The sequence below is a fragment of the Bubalus bubalis genome, chromosome 22 (assembly GCF_019923935.1).
Source record: "Bubalus bubalis isolate 160015118507 breed Murrah chromosome 22, NDDB_SH_1, whole genome shotgun sequence".
NCBI classification, from domain to species: domain Eukaryota; kingdom Metazoa; phylum Chordata; class Mammalia; order Artiodactyla; family Bovidae; genus Bubalus; species Bubalus bubalis.
In genome coordinates, this window is record NC_059178.1 from 25,048,808 (window position 1) to 25,069,057 (window position 20,250).

Here is a 20,250-nt window from a genome sequence, read left to right on the forward strand (position 1 = left end):
AAGGAAGGACAATACATCATAATGTTGAAGATCAACTGAGAAAATATATGTATATTTATATAATTTTTCTATTTATCATGCTTAGGTGTTAAATTAGTTCCCCTTTCTATTTAAGATCATGTGTGTGGACGAGGGAGGTAGGTCAAAAATTAAATTGGAAAATTCTAGGAAAACCACATATTCAATGATAACACTTTCAGCCTTACCCATATATAACATATCTCTTAACAGAGAATTGGTTTTACGTTTTATTTTTAAAGCTTTTGGATTTCAGTGGTATCTGCAAATAAATCCTATAATAAATTTTTGAGTTAACAAGCTGTCATTAATTTTTCTATTCTCCTCCACAAAATCATTTAAAAATATGAACATGTAAAGATTTTTTCCACCTCAAAGGTACTCAATTATTCCATGATACTGTCAGTCAACAAATTTTTTATTGACATCATTAGGTTTCTAAGAAGGCATTGATTTATGCAGTAAACACGCTTATATAAAAACAAGTGCACTGGCTTTGCAGTACAACTCTTCAGTCAACAAGTGTTAAGGAAAAAATTGTTTTTAAAGCACTGTCATATTTTTTAAATTTACAAATCAAAAAAGGACTAGAGCAGAGATATGCAAGCTTTTCTCAGATGATCAGTTCCTTTGTGGGATAATTTCATCTACTACCATGGTCACGTGAGATGATTTTCCATTAGAAAAAATAATCTTTCGTACCAACAGATAAGGCTGTGCCACACCATAACTGAACACCAGAATGTGAACATTTTAAAATCAGAATTCTAAAAATTTAATGAAAATTGAAAGGTAACAGATTTGACAGAGATTTGCAAATTAGTATTTAAGATATGCATAACTATATGCACAGGGAAGCAAACTGATGTTTTTAAGAGTGTAATGAATGACTTGATATCTGGCATGCATTTAAAAATTCCAGCAAAAACATTTTTTTAATAAGCCAGTGAGAGAGGACAACGAAATACAATTGGTGAAAATCAGTAACTGTTGAAACTGGGGGTTCATTATCTATTTTTATTTTAATGCATATTTTCAATTTCTGTAATAAAACTCTTAGAATTTGAAGTATCTCTATTTAACAAATGAGGGCACAGTGATAAATAATAAAGTATTAAAATTCATATTACTTTGTCCTTTTGTTATTGTTACTATCGTTAGTACTCCGACAACAAAATATAACTTTTGATCTACTAACACTCTGAAGCAGTTAGTAGGTCAAAATATTGATATTAAATTCTTTCAATCAAGGCAGGAAGATACTTACCTCCTTTAACTCTGGCCAGTCTACAAGGAGAAGTTTAGCTGGTGGCCCAGAAACTAGCTGCACTCGAATAAAGTCAGAAAATTCACGCCAAGTAAAGCAAAGATCCTTATTTCCAGGGGGACCTGGAATAAATCTGACGCCTCTCACACTTATACTTTGTGTATTTTCCTAGTGAGGAAAAGCACGTTGAAAAAAACACCAGGAAGATCATGTTTAGTTTTCAGAAAAAAGAAAGAAAATGCTGTCACTACCTATGTGCATACAGATGTGCTTCTGGTAAAACAACAGCAAGCAACACACATATGCCAATATTGGCGTGCCCTGAATTTCATTTCCTTGAGACAAGAAACTGAAATTCTCTTTTGTGAGGGAGACATCGAAAAGGTTCAACCTATGTCCTTTTTCCTTATCTTTTCCTAATTTCCCTCTTCTTTACACTTGCACTGTCTTCTTTCTGCTCCCCAAATAGCCACATATGTGCCTGCCCAACAAGTTCCTTCCCTGTTTGCCACATTTTTTACCTACATGTTGATATTACCAAGGGAATGTGCTTCAGAAGAGCAGTACATTTTATGAAGATGTGGAAATAATCTTAAGAAACAATGGCACATTAAAATCAATATTTTATTTTATTTTTTTTAATATTTTATTTTAAAAAGACTTTAAAAACAGTGTTATTTAAAAACAACTTTGGTTAAAAAAAAAAACTGGAAGGTTCTTTTTTTTATACAGAGACTAGGGGTAGACTTCCATTGTTTCTATGAAAGTGAGTCAAGATAGTACCTTTCACTTGTAAAATGACAGTAGAAAGAAAGTCAACTTGACTGGAGAATGAGCCATGGGAGGAGACAGGTGTGCTGCAGCAGAATACTATGGCGTACTTAGGCACCTTAAACAGACAGAATCTAACCTCACAGTATAAAATGCTGACAGGTGGCATAAGATGGGAACTGAAAACACTAGATTTGGTCAGGTGGCACAGGGCAGAAAAACCCAAGAGGCCTGCCTGGGAATGAGACTGAAATGTGAAAACAGAGAGTATACAGAACTCTTCCAAGGAGTTGTTCTATATATAAAAAGGAGAAAAAGAGGGCAGTACTAGATGGACATGTTTTAGAGCCAAAGGAAGCTGTGAGGGGTGAGAGGAGAGAGAGTACGGCATGTTTATATGCTGATGGGAATCTAACAGACAGGGAAAACAAGATGTAGGAAAACAGGTTATAATTTAGGAACAATTAGTTCAAAGAGGATGGGTGTCTATGCATAAAGTGACAGGAAGAAGAGACTGTTCGGGTGTACAACAGTGGTTATTATCTGACTTCATCTACACAGAGGGTGAAGCTAGTCAAGAGAGCATCTGAAAGTCATAGATCAAACCTGATCTTTTACAGTAAACAAAACACGACTAGAAGTTCCTCAGCAGTGCTAAGATATTGTAGAAAAGGCATTCTGAAAACTAGAAAATAACAGCCAAGTAGGTTAGTGGAAACAAAAACTCCAGTTAGGAAGGGCAACAATGAGACTCTCATGATTTTTCTGTTGGGTAAAAGGGATAATGGAGGCTCCGAAAGGAAGAAGAGGTTTAAAAACCACTAAATGCCCTAAATGGATTCAACTTTACTCGAGCCTTAGAATTCCTTCTTTCTGACCTGCTCTAGGCTGGCAGGTTCCTTGAAGGCTCAACTCCAACATCTTTTCTTGAAAACCATCTTTAATCTCTCCAAGAATACTTGTGTTTCCTTGCTTGCAGAAATAATTTCACCAGGATTCTTATTTTTCAAGCTAATCTCAATTAACTGCACACTTGCACACTTTTAAAACTAGTATTCTCCCAGGTATTCTATTTAATGCAGGGACTGAGCACCAAGAAATTTTACTCAAATAGCTACATGAAAAATGATCTTTGTACACATGTCAAAATACTTAGGGATGAAATGGTATGATGTATAGAATTTGCTTCAAAGTGACAGGTAAGGGGGAAGTGATGAATGCTGAAGCTGACTGGTAGGACCATGGGAATTACTTATACTACTTAGGCTATTTTTGTGTATGTTCAAAATTTTTGTGTATGTTTAAATTTTCATAATAAAAATTACTTCAATTTTCTTTACATAATAAAAATTACTTTTACAATTTTTCATTGTAAATACTGCAATCAAATCTCTCTCATTTCTGTTTTTCCCAAACTTTCTGTTATATATAATTTGAATGGAATAGTCAACTGTTAACGGGAAACAGTCATACCTGAAAAGTAGTTTTCAAATGTGAGCTATCAAGTCCAATCCCAGCAATTCCCAATGCAGACAGAGAACTTGGTGAAAATGCTTGAATCTGATTCCCATACTGATCTGTAACAGTTATAACTAAAAAGGGGGAGGAAGTTTAATTTTACAGTATCTTAATTTAACATGATGTTGATGTCACATGTTTTACCATGAATATTTGAAGGAAACAATTTAGTGTCATGCAATAATCTGGATTCAGAAAAATATAGGATATGAATCACACTCACATATTTATTTTATGCTAACAAAAGTCAACATTCTTTTCAACTAACTGTTTTCACAGTTAGGTCAGCATAGGCAAAGATAGGGAAAATGCTTCAACCTTTCCAACAGTGGATTTTAAACCATTAACCATATATAAATCCAAAGTTTTCCTTTCAGATTATGTATGCCAAAACATGAACATAAGGACGTATTGTAGAAGTGTTTTAAAGAAAGAAAGTAGGTCATACTAACCTATTTCTCCTTGAAGCTCTTGACCCATCTGTACCGTTTTTCCTCCTTTTAATTCACATTTTAGATGTTTAGGTTCATCTGGAAGTGGTCTGAAATTGATTAACAAATTAAAGGCCTTAATTACACTATTATTGTAGAAAAAAGTTTCAACATGCTAAGGAGTAACATATGTAATGCTCATTTTCTTAAACTTAAAAACAGTATCACTATTAACCCAAAGGGAAATACAGAAAAGACAGCTTGCAAAGACAGTAGAGAATACTGACCAAAAAAATAAATGCATGTTAGATCACAGTTATCTATCCTGGATTAGAAGGAAATTATGACATGAGAGCACTGAAAAAAAAAAAAAGCAGATGGGTTGGTAAGAATGACTCATCAAGAGATCTGTCTCTGACTGAAGAGTGGTACATCTGATCATTTTATCTCAGACATAGAGCTATTCTAAGTGTTGGAATAGTATGGAAATGTGTACAGAATTAAAGTAGAAAAGGTTAATAAAAAAGAGGCAGCCAAGGAACTGATAGGCCAGGGTGAAGGACAGGTCTTCTATATATTTACTTAAAATTTCCCCTTTTCTATCAGGTAGACTCAGCTTTGAAAATCGCAACTAATGAAAGAATTCCTTCTGAGCAACACATTGACTGATCCCACTGCATCTTTTGTATTTCTCATGTTTTTGTCATTTTCTAGGAGTTTTCACTGTTGTTTGTCCTAGGAGGATATTCCTTTAACAAAAGTTCTAGTTCTGGCAGATACTAAAGGGGCAAGTTAAGTGGAGGCTGAGAGTGATATTAAGAATGAATCACTATCATCAGTGAAGCTTTATTCCAAAGACAACCTGTTTCCAAGAAGTTGTGGAAATTTCTACATTAAAAAATGACTTTGATATGTATGCTTTGGTGAAAAGCATTTTTGTCACCATATGCTGAATATCTCAAAATGTAATATGCCCACACACCTTACTGTAAATGCACTTTCCAAAGACACATGGTCGTCTTGGAATGAAACCTGGCAATAGCGCATGTCTTTCACAGATGTCGGCACTTGCACATCAGGAAGCAGACCCTGCAGCAAGTGCTCTTTGTTAATCTCAGGAGTCCAATTAACCTAGAAGGGAAATTATATACTTAAGAATCATATAAAGCTTACTTCAATGTCTTCCTACTGCCAGTTATCTTACCAACCCATGCTCCCCAACTCTAAGGAAAAAGGCAGGCCCTTTATGACTATAAATGATGGTGGTTCATATATTACCAAGAGAAAAAAGTTATCTTCTTCATTGTCTTCCCTGTTAATACTGCCACATCTTTCAATGCAATGAAATAAATATTCCTAAGTCATTCCTTTAGCACTTTGCCACAAGATTATTACTCTGGTCATTATAGTTTAAAAAAACCATGGGAATCAAATTATGTGATCAATTCTGAGAAGTTATAGTCAATTGTTTTTGTTTTTTCAAAAAGAATCTTACTATTACAGGTTTTAAATGAGATATAAGTGGACCCTATTCAGCAAGGTGAGAAAAGTTAAATTCACTATATAATTACCATCCTGGCCACATCTTGATCTTAATCCACTCTCAAATGTTTTTAGCTCTAATTTTAACTTTATATCTCTTAAACTCCGTATTTTATTTGATCCATTTTTTAAGTTGACTACCCCACTCTATTTTACTTTTAAACTTCCAATCCTTTCTATTTAAGACTTTTAGCTCAACTTTATGCTTTTAGCCTTTATAACTGTGATTCTTAAATCACTGATATTCTAATACTGTGATCCTAGTTTACACCGTTCTAACTTTCTTAGGTACCTTGTTATCTTTGTAAACCATTGTTTATTCTTTATATCTTTTTTCTTTTTTTAAATAGTGGAAGCAGCAAGCAGGAGTTGCACAAAATAGCTGTCTTCCCTCACCCTAGCTGTGCTCTCTGCTCAGAGAATTCCTATGTCTGCTCAGAGGATTTCTGTATCAGTTTGGGTTGACTTTCCTCGGTAATAGATAATTCTCTAAAGACTACACAGTCACTTTAAGTGTGTACATTATAAATATCCTTTATAGCCAATAAAGGTACATGTTTTAAAATATCTGGAAACCAAGAAATATATCATGACTAAAATTGAGGAAAATGTGTCAAAAGCAGGCCATGAGCTTAGAGAATGGCAAAAAGAAGGTTATATGCAGAAAGAGGCTCTCAAGTCAATGTTTATTCTTAATCCTAATAAGAAACTAAACTGTGGAAACATTATTATGAGAAAGCAAGGTATCAGTTCAGAAGCCAGGTTGCTAGTACCACTTTTAAACCACTTGCCTTCAGATCTGCTGAGAGATAAAAATGGCTTGCCTCCCTTCCAAGCAGGATAAGGACTATTTCTCTCACAATCCTCCCTTCTCTTACTATGGAGGGAAAAAATAAACCGGCTGGCACAAGGGCTATTCCTAATATGATTTTAAAAATCATGTCAGCTGAACCCTGGTAAACAATTCTTAGAAGATATCAGATCCTATATCTTGGAGACTCAGAATGGCTACAGAATTTAATACTGCAAAAAGAGGAGAATTCTCTGGTGGTACAGTGGTCAAGACTCTGCACTTTCACTGTCAAGAGCCTGGGTTCAATCCCTGGTTGAGGAACTAAGATCCCACAAGCTATGCAGCATGGCGGACAAAAAAACACACCACCATTTTAATTGGGTTCTGTTAGGTGAGCTGTTCAAGTTTCAGCATATAGATTCACCCTTTCAAGGTACAAACGCTACATTTAGATGGCAGGTCTGAGGACCATCTGAATCTAGTGAGAACTGACAAAACCATTGTGTATGGGTAACAATTTTAGAGACTGCTTATACCAATTTCAAATGGCCAAATCAGGGGTCTGGTTTGGGGTTCACAATACTGTTCTAGCGTTTGCTTTTAACAGACCTTTTCTTTAGTGCCTTCAGAAGAGCTACAAAAATACTGCTCTGTTCAATTGGAGATCTTTAATTGTGAACAGAAATACAGTTCATCAGGACTGGATTTTTGTTTAGGTGTCAAAATAATTTCTCTAAGCACAGATTTGACACATTCAACATTCCAATCTAGTGCATGTTTAAAAAAACACAAAATTTTATTTAGCCTGGGGTTTTAAATAACAATGTTGTTTTGCTGGGATGAGCGTCTTCTTAGAGGACAGCCTATATAACTTGTTCAGTCTTCCAAGCAAAAAATGTACAAAATTCTTGCAAATAATCTATTTGAGATACCTACTTTAATTTTCTCTGTCAAAGCTGATGTTATATGGATTTCTCTTTCTCCTTCATCATACATTTGAAAAATAAGATTATGCATAACATCTCCTGCTATCCAGTTAACCTCATCCTGATGTTTGATCTGGATGGCCTTCTGTCCTTCCACACTGAATATCTGTAATCTGGCAACGTGACTACTGGGGAGCAACTTAATAGTCTTCTCCACTGGTGCTACATCTTTACAACTCTGGGAAGAGAGAAAAACACAAATAACATACTGAATGAAAACATCTCTACTGAAAACATCATTTTTGGCTTTTATGGTGACTCTTTTGTATTGCTTAGGAATTTATTTTCAATATTATGGGAGATCATCTTATATATTGTTAAAAATTACAGGTTCTCTCATTAAGAGGACACTGTACTATAATATCAGCAAGCCCTATTTTATACCATCAAGTTATAAATAATGAAAGTGGTCACATTGTTAAAACCTAAAACTAGCATGCTGCTGCTACTGCTGCTAAGTCGCTTCAGTTGTGTCCGACTCTGTGTGACCCCACAGACGGCAGCCCACCAGGCTCCCCGTCCTTGGGATTCTCCAAGCAAGAACACTGGAGTGGGTTGCCATTTCCTTCTCCTAAAACTAGCATATTTGGACTTAAAAGAACATTCCTCTTGGTATATCTGCTTAAAAGTGTTGCAAACTTCTGAAAGTTTAACATGTGACACAGATTTGGTGTCAGCATTTATTAATAAGAACAAAGGTGTAATAAATTAAGAATGTTCTACAAAATCAGAGACAAATAACTGCCATAAAATATGTTACTTAAGGAGCTTCTAGAGCTTTTTCAATTCATTTTTTATTGGGGTAAGTGGACAGAGTTGCTTGTAGCTAGATAAGGACTCTAGGTGCCCCAAAGCTGAGCAGTTTGTAATTTGTCATAAGAGCAGCAGTGTTTCAAGAATCAGCAGAGATGAGCTGGTATGCTACATAAACTGATTTTAGGCACACGAAATTAAAACACTACACAATCATTTCAGAATCTAGGTATAGTGCATTCCATAGAATACAAAAAATTGAAGTCTAAACCTAAAATACCTTTACAATCCTGCTTCGCTAATGTCTCCTTCCTCATCTACTTGAGGTCATTCTATCAAAGCCCATTCACACAAATAATGACACAGTCAAAATTACTACCTCACAGAGTATCAGGCAAATAACCCACCTGCTGCTATCATAAGCACATCTTATTTGCCTGACTCAAAATTAAGAGTCACTGCTTTGTGATAACATTTTTAAACTGCATATTACAGGTATACTGTGGTCTTTGTTTTAACTGTCTTGGACTCTTGATTTTCAGCCTGCTGCTGCTCTGCAGTATTTATATAATTGTATGTAAATGTTCCCTTGCTTTCAAGCCCAGCTTTCTCCTTAACAACAAATCTTTTCTTCCAGAATTGTCTTGATCTTTTGCAAGACAATATACTCAAAAACACATTGCTCACATTACTGAAAAAAAGGAAATGCATAACAAATGTTTTAAGATTATCAAACATAACTAGTTTCAAAAGAAAAGAATTAGAATAAAGTCAAATCATCTCATTCTAATTTTAAAAAATAAAAAGTTTTTACCTTTTTGAGGCTCAGTATATGTTAGCTGATGTATACTTAGTTGGAAAAACATTGGTTAATCAACTGATTGGGTAATTCGCCATCTACCACCACATCAATCATGCAGAAATCACATACAGGTATTTCACTTGCATAAGTATCTACTGTCTCATTTAGCAATTTTCGGAAAGCAGATGCTTCTATCACCTGCCTGCCCTCCTCTAGGCTGACCTCACCTTCAGCCATGATGAACGCCCAGGAACAAGGGTCCTCCTGGCACATCAACACAGCACTCTCTTTACAGGATAAAACTAAGAAAAACCATGTATTTATTTTAAATTATACATACATATTAAATGTTCATATATCCTTCAGTGGTGGTCCAACAGGGACATTTATTAAACTTTCTAAGAAATAGGTGTAAACTATAAGAAACAAATGAATAAAATAAAACGGATAGTTGTTACACTCTAATAATAGGAAAAAAATAATTTTAGGAACATATAATCAATAATAGCTATAGATATTATAAAAGGTTTGAGTAAGAAATTTCTAATATCTGATACAAAGTGTTATTTACTATACCATTTCATTTTTGCCTTTTCTTCCCTCTGGCTAAAAGAATCACAAATATTTCATCTTAAAAAGTCAAACAACTTTACATGAAATATTATAAAGCTATTAAAGAGTATTTGAATAAAAATTCAATATAATACCAATGAAAAACAATAACAACTTACAGGTATTTCAATTTTTGCTTTAAGTGTCTGGTCTTTTTTAATATTCTGAACTTGAATTGCTGGTCCTGATAAAATGCTGGTTCCAGAACTACTGCAATCCACAACATAGATTGGAAGGTTTGGAGCACCTGAAAACTATTGGAAGCATACAAAATAATTTAAGATCCCAATCAAATGCAACTGTTACTCAATAACTTAAATTTTCAAATAATATAGTATAGCTACTATTTCTGACTATAAATTAGAAAACTAAGTATAATTCACTAATATACTAGATAATTTCTGAATGAAAAGAGTTAAGTTTCTAAATGAAGCAACTGACAAACAACTAATCTCAAAAATATACAAGCAACTCCTACAGCTCAACTCCAGAAAAATAAATGACCCAATCAAAAAATGGGCCAAAGAACTAAATAGACATTTCTCCAAAGAAGACATACGGATGGCTAACAAACACATGAAAAGATGCTCAACATCACTCATTATCAGAGAAATGCAAATCAAAACCACTATGAGGTACCATTTCACGCCAGTCAGAATGGCTACAATCCAAAAATCTACAAGCAATAAATGCTGGAGAGGGTGTGGAGAAAAGGGAACCCTCTTACACTGTTGGTGGGAATGCAACCTAGTACAGCCACTATGGAGAACAGTGTGGAGATTCCTTAAAAAACTGGAAATAGAACTGCCTTATGACCCAGAAATCCCACTGCTGGGCATACACACTGAGGAAACCAGAAGGGAAAGAGACACGTGTACCCCAATGTTCATCGCAGCACTGTTTGTAATAGTCAGGACATGGAAGCAACCTAGATGTCCATCAGCAGATGAATGGATAAGAAAGCTATGGTACATATACACAATGGAGTATTACTCAGCCATTAAAAAGAATACATTTGAATCAGTTCTAATGAGGTGGATGAAACTGGAGCCTATTATACAGAGTGAAGTAAGCCAGAAAGAAAAACACCAATACAGTATACTAATGCATATATATGGAATTTAGAAAGATGGTAATGATAACCCTGTGTACGAGACAGCAAAAGAGACACTGATGTATAGAACAGTCTTTTGGACTCGGTGGGAGATGGAGGGTGGGATGATTTGGGAGAATAGCATTGAAACATGTATGATATCATATATGAGACAAGTCGCCAGTCCAGGTTCGATGCACGATACTGGATGCTTGGGGCTGGTGCACTGGGACGACCCAGAGGGATGGTACGGGGAGGGAGGGTTCAGGATGGGGAACACGTGTATACCTGTGGCGGATTCATGTTGATATATGACAAAACCAATAAATATTGTAAAGTTAAAAAATAAAATAAAATTTTTTTAAAAAAGTAAGTTTCTATAATTCTAGGTAAAATATGCTGATTTTGGAAGAAAAATCAACTTCCTTAACCATCATTCTTTCTTTTACTCTACCTATTTGGGTTTTCCTTTCCTTCTTGAGCTCTTTTACTCATATTCATTTACCCATCCATCCTTAATCCTCAAGGATAATTGTATCATTCTACTCATAACTGAATACTTCATCTGAAATGAGGAGGATGGATAAAGGAAGGAGCGGGGAGGAATCTGTAGTTCAATACTTGGCATAGTTGGTGTCATTATCGGATTAGAGATGTTGAAAATTATTGGCAATGAGATAGCCCACAAATTTCTGCATGACATAATCATTACACAGTCTAGATACTATATCAGGCTTACTATAAAAGAGCCAAAAGACAGAGTGATTTCCATTTACTACAATGGCACTCAAAACCTACACAATTCTTATCTTACAACAGCTTACCTTACAATGAACAATCAACTTTGGCTGTGCTGTTATATTGTCTGATTCATCCAAAACTTCTACCTGAAATGGGAAAGCTGTTCCATTTTCTATAACTAAAATTTCAGAATCAGGTTTCACTTTCAATCGACGAGGAGGACCTACCAGAAAATTTATATAATGAAAATGAGATTCAGGTTTCCAAAACTGAAATGTTAAAATAGCAAAAGAAACAGCTTTTAACATTTTAAGTTTTAGTATCTTTTAAATAATGCTGAGAAAGAAGAAATATCCATGTTTAAACATTTCTACCCCCAAATGAATAGATTCTACACACAACTCCCAAATGCACAGATTTCCAATTGTATTAAAATGTTTAAGATCTAGCCTCGGTTTTATGGACAAGCTAAGACATGTGGTAACTCATGCTAGAAATCACTCAAATGTGTAAAATACTAAAAAAGATCCTGGAAAACAGTATTCAAGAAAAATAGTAAAAGTTTATTAAACTACTTTTTAAATTTTCTATCTTTTACACAATGACTGATTTCTCAGGCATACTACATACCTCTATTATGTAATTTTGCTCAAAGGATCAGTTCATGTACTGACATAACCAGATAATTTACTTGTTAGACTGCCCACAACCCTTTGATATCCTAAGCAAGCTGCACCATAATTGTCCTCTAAACTAATAAAAGAGGTTTTACACTTCAGTAGCAGCATGACCTAATGTGCCCTATAAACACTGATATTTTAAAATACAATTTATACTAAATACTGGGAACACAAGTTTACAAAGAACATGTTATATCAGTTAATATTTGTGTTTTAACCACATGCCAACTCTTTTCTCAGAATCCTTACAATGACCTTGACCAAGAAGGTACTATTAGTATCATTCCCATTTTATGCCTGAGGAAGTTGGGATGGGGACAGAGTAAGTATCCTGTCCAGGTCACAGGGCTACAAGGGGCAGACTTGAGTCAGTGACTACTTTGACTACACAGTCCCACCTTCCACCTCACAACCATCACTCTCAACTTCTAAAAAAAATTGTCAGCACTATCTGGTTAATAAGAACTTCCCCTGAGACTTGAAGAATCCATACATTTTAGCTAACCTTTCAAAATAAAAGCATCGTTAAGTATTAATATGAAACAATTTTTTTTTGTACTTCTACCAATGGGCCAATCTTTACTTCTTTATCAATTCATGCTTGAGAGAAAGCTCAAACTACATGAATCTGTGAAAGGAAATAGTTAATATGTTTCTTTTTCATTAAAAATTTCATTAAAATCACTTTTTAGGTTGATAAATTATTACTCAACAACATAAATGCATAAAAAACTTTTCTTCTTAAAACATGAAATATTTAGCTATATCAGAAAAAGTAAAGGACAAATCCAGTTCTAATATAATCCTAGTTGTACATCCTTAAGAATAGTTTCACAATGTGTTTTTCAATATTCACATTATTCTTTCAGATTATTTTTAGAACTTAAGTCTTCCTAAACGTTACCCTGTCTTTTAATTGATTATTTGTTAGTGTTACGCATGACATTCAAATGTATTTTCAAGACTTATGCCATAACCAAACCAAAAAACACTTCACCTTTATAACTGTCATTATACTTTATCTTAAGAATATCATTTAAAAGGTAAGTATTAGGAATATTTCTTAAAGTAATATTACCTGGAAGTAATCTAATTTTTAAAATCTGTGAGTCTTCTTTTAAACCCGGCAGAATAACCTTCAGATTAAAATTCTGTTAAAAAAATTATTTTAATTAAATTAAAATCCTAAATACTCAAGTAATTTACCACCTCAATTCTGATTTACTTTTTGCTTTTCATTTTCATACCATTATAGAAAGTCACTCAGCAAATTTATATTGACTAAAATTATCATATGTATGTATGAAAGAAATGCAGGTGAAAAAATTGGCTCATATTGCTTCTTTACAGACAATACTATCTTCAAATTCAAAAGGCATACCCTCTGAATAATTACTAGAATTAGTATGGGCATTATAAAAAATCTGGAAAGTAGTAAAATGGAAAAAACCCCAAATCTACACATATCTAAATATAATGTCATGTTCTAGATTCCGGAATAGAAAAATATAGTGGAGAAACTGGCGAAATGTTAAAGTCCAGAGTTTTGTAAAGTATTATATCAATGATAATACTGGATAAATATGCAACGTTTATATAAGATGTTTAACAGAGGAAGCTGGGTGAAATACATGTAAACTCTCTATACCATCTCTGCAACTCTTATGTAAAAATAATTATTTCAAAATAAAAAGGTTTTTAAAACCTGGAAATCTTTTTAAGTACATTTACTAAAGTCAAAATTTCCATGAATTTCAAGTTCTTCTTCCAGAAACAGCTTAATTCAGGAGGATGGACAGAACTTGCTCTTTGCTGTAATGCAGTAAACTCACATGCACTATTTTAAACACTTTTGGCAGGGGAAATTTTTTAAATATATATCGAAGGTAATGATACAATGGAGAAAAAGTAACATATCACTTAAGTTATTAGCTACAGTGTTCACATTAGTCATAGTAATCTGTTAGCTACTTTATACACTTAACTGAAAAATTATCTTATTGCAGTTTGCCTTTACTATCCCTAACTTTATTCCTCCCTCTTCCTTTATCCAAATACCAAACTCAATATGTTTACAAAGTAAGGTAAAGTTTCTTATATTTTTGTTCCTATTCTAAGAAAAATATTGAAAAATAGAAAAAGAGCAAGAAAAGAAGCCACAGAGTACTAGATAACTGTTGAAAATGGCTTTGACTATGAATAAACTGGAATGAAAATAAAGACAGCTGAAAATATTTAGCTCTGCTGCTGCTAAGTCACTTCAATCATGTCCAACTCTGTGCAACCCCATAGACGGCAGCCCACCAGGCTCCCCCGTCCCTGGGATTTTCCAGGCAAGAACACTGGAGTGGGTTGCCATATTTAGCTCATAACCATTTAAAAAAGAACATTAGCAAATATGCTGGTCTTCCTCAGAGATGAAAGTGGTAATGGTATGTCAGGTGACATGATGCTGATTAGTTCCTAAGAACCTGACGTTACTGTCATCTTGCCACCAAACTAGGTTATTCAGTTTTAAATGTCCAATTTTATTTTTACCATGTAAGAAATAAACATGCATTATAACATGTACGTACAATGCTTACCTTGCCTTGACAAGAGTTTACAGGGCCCTTAGCTGTAACACCTCGAATGACACAATTTGGTCCTTTGGTTATTTCTTCATAATGTAAAGCTAAACCACTGGAAAAAATAAATTATTTTTTAACATTTCCTCCATTATCTACAAATAAGCTGCAAATGTTCTTTTTTCTTTTTTGGGGGGGTGGGGGTGGGGGTGGGGGTGGGCCTGCACCACATGACTTGCAGGATCTTAGTTCCCTGACCAGGGACTGAACATCGGTCCTCAACAGTGAAAGTACACAGCCCTAACTCCAATTAACTGACCCCAAATTGCAAACTCTACACCCAGTCATCAAGACACTTGGCCATTTTTCTTGAAAACACGAATGTGATAGGTTATATTCACTTTACCATGTAACAGAGTTAAGATTTCCTTCAGTTTTTACAAACTCTTTATCAGATTGTGATGAGGATCACACTCTGGTTTACTGTTTATTCAATTATAAAATTGTTCCCTTTCTCTTCTACCTTTGTGAAGAAGTTTTCTAGGCTTACAGTAGGTTTTATTCTTATATATTTTCCCAACACAAAGGACAGAGGAAATTCCCAGGATGAATAGGAAAGAAGACCACAGAAGGACAAACGTAACAAGCTTAAGAGCTGATCCATACAGACCACCATCACAAAGTTCCAAGGGACATGTCTAAAGAATATGAAACTAACAAGTTATCTATGTACAAAGCATCTTGAAAAGAGACCAGATAACTGGCAGAGAGCTACTTGGCAAAATAAAAAAAAGTATAACAGCTGTGCAATAAAGTAATTAGCACTTACATAATTTTAATAGAGCAAGCACTAAATACTGATCAAGCCAGAGTATAACTTTACTAAAAAATGTAGGAACAGGAAGGAGGCTTATTTGTAATATAAATGGGTAATATAAATGGCAACAAGAGAGTGTGTCTTCATCTTCCTTAGCCATAAGTCAAGAGATAAAGCTTAAAACTGAAGAATGAGGAAGTAGTAACATAAAAGTTACTAACATATATGGCAGCAGGTACCAAAAAATTCAAGTAGAAAGCTGAAAGTGGTTTTGAGAAGTGGATTGTTGGTGAGGTGGAGAGGGCAGAAGAACTACTCTCTTTTTTTTTTTTTTAATAAGCCTTATCAACCCTATTTGATTCTTTAGGCTGTATGTGTGAATTATTTTTATTTTAATTTAGTTAACACTGGGGGAAAAAAAAAAACCTACTCGACAAAGATCTTACTTTAATGAAGATAAATACACACAGCCAGGCCACCAAGACTTTTTAAGTCCCCAATCTTAATTACCAATATGTATGTGTGATAGAGACTCTGTAAGAATATCTTATGAAGGATAAGATGGAAGATATAATTAAAAACAGGGGTCAACTAACACACAAATATTTCCCATTTGTGACTAGATGGATTACCTTTTTAGTGTTCTTTATTTTTAAACAGGCTTCCCTTGTGGCTCAGACGGTAAAGAGTCTGCCTGCAATGTGGGAGACCAGGGTTCAATCCCTGGGTGGGGAAGATCCCTTGGAGAAGGAAATGGCAACCCACTCCAGTACTCTTGCCTGGAAAATCCCATGAATGGAGGAGACTGGCAGGCTATTTTTAAACATTGATGTTTAAGCATTCAACTCTTCCATTATGGTTTAATATTCAAATGAATGCAATATGTAAAGATCACTTTTTGCAAAAGAATCACTTTTTGCACAAGAACCATATTTAGCAACTTAAGAGAATATTTAGAAAAATTCATTTGCAATATTTTTTATAACTAATTTGTTTTTTGGGAACTTAAACCATGGTACAAATCTGGACACTAAGCTATATCTCACTAGTCTGTGAGCTTCTAGAGGCAAATCCTATATTCTTATTCACTTTTATGTCTCCAGCTAGCAAATGCCTGGAATACAATACATACTCAAACGACTAAAACAGCAAACAATTACACCGAAAGGGGGGAAAAGTACACATCAATCGCAAAAGAAAGCATACATTAAAAAGTGGGCCCCAAAGACAAATTTGGCAGAAATGTGAGAAAAAGAATTTCTCCCTAGGCACCTTAGAAACAGGTAATGGAAAACGATGAACATCCTCAATTATATAACTGGACTTTTCATTGCTATTTCTTAATATTAGCCAATCATTTCATTCTATAGGGTTACTAAGGCAAATTCCAAGGAAGGACCAAATCTCCATGGAAAGCATAATTTTTATTACAGTTTTAAAAACAAACTAAAAAAATTCTACTAGCAGGTTAAAAGCCTACCAGTAGGTAACCGCTAAGTTTAAATGCCCATAATTTCTAAGCAAACAACAAAATAAAAACATTGTATAGTGCATAGAACTGCCAGGAGACGTCATATCGTACCTGCAAAAAAAAAAAGGAGTAAGACAGACCTATCAGTCTCAACCAAGTAACTGTAACAGCAAAAATTCAGTCCAAACAAACTTTACTGAGATAATTCATATATGACACTACAGCTGCAGAGTACAGCTTGGGACTAACTAAATCCCCCAGATATCATAAAATATCAAACATTTTAAATAAATCTGAAGTTAACTCAACACAAATAATTTAAGCTAAAAGCAGTGAATACTCAGCAAATATGAACATTCAGATTACCTTGCTTCAAAAACTGGCTGAATATCAGTAGATAGTTGACTAGTATGACCAAATTCATCCTGAAACTCCACAGGGATATTGAATGGGACTCCAACACGAAAAGGAGGATCCAAAAGACCGAACGAAAATTTCTCTGGTTTACCCTCTTGAAAAAAAAACATGAAAAGAAAATTCATCAGTCAGAGATTCATTGTAGGTAAAAACATCTATTTACATACGGAAGATTAAGCTACGATAAAGATGACATTTTAAATCTGAGCAAAATTTACATAAATTCTATCTACAATATACCTGTGAAAATTACAGATTGTTATCTTACATATATAAATAAGCCTAGAAACAGAGATAAATGTGTTTTTAAACTATGAAATTATTCGAATATAATAAAGAAATGTTTACAATTTTATCAAAGGAAAAAGTAAGGCAAAACACAATATTCAATAGCTATTCAAGGATATATGTGACAAAGATTAAAATATTTTAGTAGATACAAAGTCAATAGAGAAGCTCCATATGAGAAAGTATTTGCAATGTATGCCATAAAGGATTTAAATCCTAAATACATTAAAACTTCCTATAAACAGCTATTGTTAAAATGCAGTCTATATTCTAATAGTTTCAAGTCATTCCCTGTGAAATTATTAGAAATGCAAATTCCAAGATTCACCTTATCCTGTGTCAGATACTCTAGGAGTGAGGCCCACTGGTCTAAAGTTTAATAAAACCTGCAGGTGATTCAGATTAAACTCACACTTAAGAACTAGTTTTACACTATTAAAATGGGCATAGACTTTCACAGAATGACAATGTCCAATAAAGGCTAAAGAGATACACAACCTAATAATTAAATAACTTAACTACCGACTAAGCTAAATAAATACTGTAATATAGCTTGGCCAGCAGTGAGCATAGGGAAATAGGAACCCTCAGTCTGTTGGTAAGAGTACATAATCTTTTAGAAGGGCAACCTGACAAAAAAATATATATAAAATGTTAAAGCACATATTGATAATTTCAGTTTGGCAATTCTACTTCTTGGGATCCACTCTAGAGAAATTCTAGCACATGTACACAAAACATAATTTCCCCACCCCCTCACATAAAAACGTGGTGTGTAACAGTTGCAAAATTGGAAATACATGAAATGTTCACCAAAGAAAACTGCTTAAACTACAGCAAGTCCCTACTGTGGAAAGTTCCACAGTTGTTATTTAAAGAACATAGTAGATCTGTATGAACAAAAAAGGAACACTCCTCAAAGTGGCTTTATGATTAGAGAAGGCAAAATAATCCAAGGCACTTAAAAATCAGCTCTCCAAAACCCCATAATAGTATGACACCACAGAGCTTTTTTCTAAAGAGGCCTAAATCTTCAAAACAAGACCGGGAGCTGACTGTGGCTCAGATCATGAACTCTTCTTTATTGCCAAATTCAGACTTGAAAGTAGGGAAAACCACTAGACCATTCAGGTATGACCTAAATCAAATTCATTATGATTATACAGTAGAAGTGAGAAATACATTTAAGGGACTAGATCTGATAGATAGAGTGCCTGATGAACTATGGATGGAGGTTTGTGACACTGTACAGGAGACAGGGATCAAGACCATTTTAGGGAAAAGACATGCAAAAAAGCAAAATGGCTGTCTGGGGAGGCCTTACAAATAGCTGTGAAAAGAAGAGAAGCAAAAAGCAAAGGAGAAAAGGAAAGATATAAACATCTGAATGCAGAGTTTCAAAGAATAGCAAGGAGAGATAAGAAAGCCTTCCTCAGCGATCAATGCAAAGAAAGATAAGAAAACAACAGAATGGGAAAGACTAGGGATCTCTTCAAGAAAATCAGAGCTACCAAGGGAACATTTCATGCAAAGATGGGCTCGATAAAGGACAGAAATGGTATGGACCTAACAGAAACAGAAGATATTAAGAAGAGGTGGCAAGAATACACAGAAGAACTGTACAAAAAAGATCTTCACGACCAAGATAATCACGATGGTGTGATCACTGACCTAGAGCCAGACATCCTGGAATGTGAAGTCAAGTGGGCCTTAGAAAGCATCACTACGAACAAAGCTAGTGGAGGTGATGGAATTCCAGTGGAGCTATTTCAAATTCTGGAAGATGATGCTGTGAAAGTGCTGCACTCAATATGCCAGCAAATTTGGAAAACTCAGCAGTGGCCACAGGACTGGAAAAGGTCAGTTTTCATTCCAATCCCAAAGAAAGGCAATACCAAAGAATGCTCAAACTACTGCACAACTGCACTCATCTCACACGCTAGTAAAGTAATGCTCAAAATTCTCCAAGCCAGGCTTCAGCAATATGTGAACTGTGAATTTCCAGATGTTCAAGCTGGTTTTAGAAAAGGCAGAGGAACCAGAGATCAAATTGCCAACATCCGCTGGATCATGGAAAAAGCTAGAGTTCCAGAAAAACATCTATTTCTGCTTTACTGACTATGCCAAAGCCTTTGACTGTGGATCACAAGAAACTGTGAAAAATTCTGAAAGAGATGGGAATACCAGACCATCTGACCTGCCTCTTGAGAAACATATATGCAGGTCAGGAAGCAACAGTTAGAACTGGACATGGAACAGACTGGTTCCAAACAGGAAAAGGAGTACGTCAAGGCTGTATGTTGTCACCCTGCTTATTTAACTTCTATGCAGAGTACATCATGAGAAACACTGGGCTGGAAGAAGCACAAGCTGGAATCAAGATTGCCGGGAGAAATATCAATAACCTCAGATATGGAGATGACATCACCCTTATGGCAGAAAGTGAAGAGGAACTAAAAAGCATCTTGATGAAAGTGAAAGAGGAGAGTGAAAAAGTTGGCTTAAAGCTCAACATTCAGAAAACGAAGATCATGGCATATGGTCCCATCACTTCATGGGAAACAGATGGGGAAACAGTGGAAACAGTGTCAGACTTTATTTTGGGGAGCTCCAAAAATCACTGCAGATGGTGACTGCAGCCATGAAATTAAAAGACGCTTACTCCTTGGAAAGAAAGTTATGA

The 20,250-nt window shown here is 34.8% G+C and overlaps 1 protein-coding gene across 3 annotated transcripts in view; it reads right to left on the reverse strand.

Moving 5' to 3' along the window:
* The window catches only part of SMCHD1 (structural maintenance of chromosomes flexible hinge domain containing 1), a 134,020-nt gene that overhangs the window by 49,265 nt on the left and 64,505 nt on the right, over nt 1-20,250 (reverse strand). For 2 of the 3 annotated variants that reach the window (XM_025273420.2, XM_025273422.3), the window contains exons 20-29: nt 17,229-17,373; nt 14,593-14,689; nt 13,086-13,158; nt 11,411-11,550; nt 9,613-9,747; nt 7,277-7,504; nt 4,988-5,136; nt 4,027-4,115; nt 3,530-3,648; nt 1,286-1,453 (exon numbers count right to left, since the gene is read on the reverse strand). In XM_025273420.2, the coding sequence (XP_025129205.1) occupies nt 1,286-1,453; nt 3,530-3,648; nt 4,027-4,115; nt 4,988-5,136; nt 7,277-7,504; nt 9,613-9,747; nt 11,411-11,550; nt 13,086-13,158; nt 14,593-14,689; nt 17,229-17,373 (1,343 nt within the window). The remainder of the gene's footprint in view (nt 1-1,285; nt 1,454-3,529; nt 3,649-4,026; nt 4,116-4,987; nt 5,137-7,276; nt 7,505-9,612; nt 9,748-11,410; nt 11,551-13,085; nt 13,159-14,592; nt 14,690-17,228; nt 17,374-20,250) is intronic. The other variant, XM_044934738.1, reaches the window with a different exon arrangement.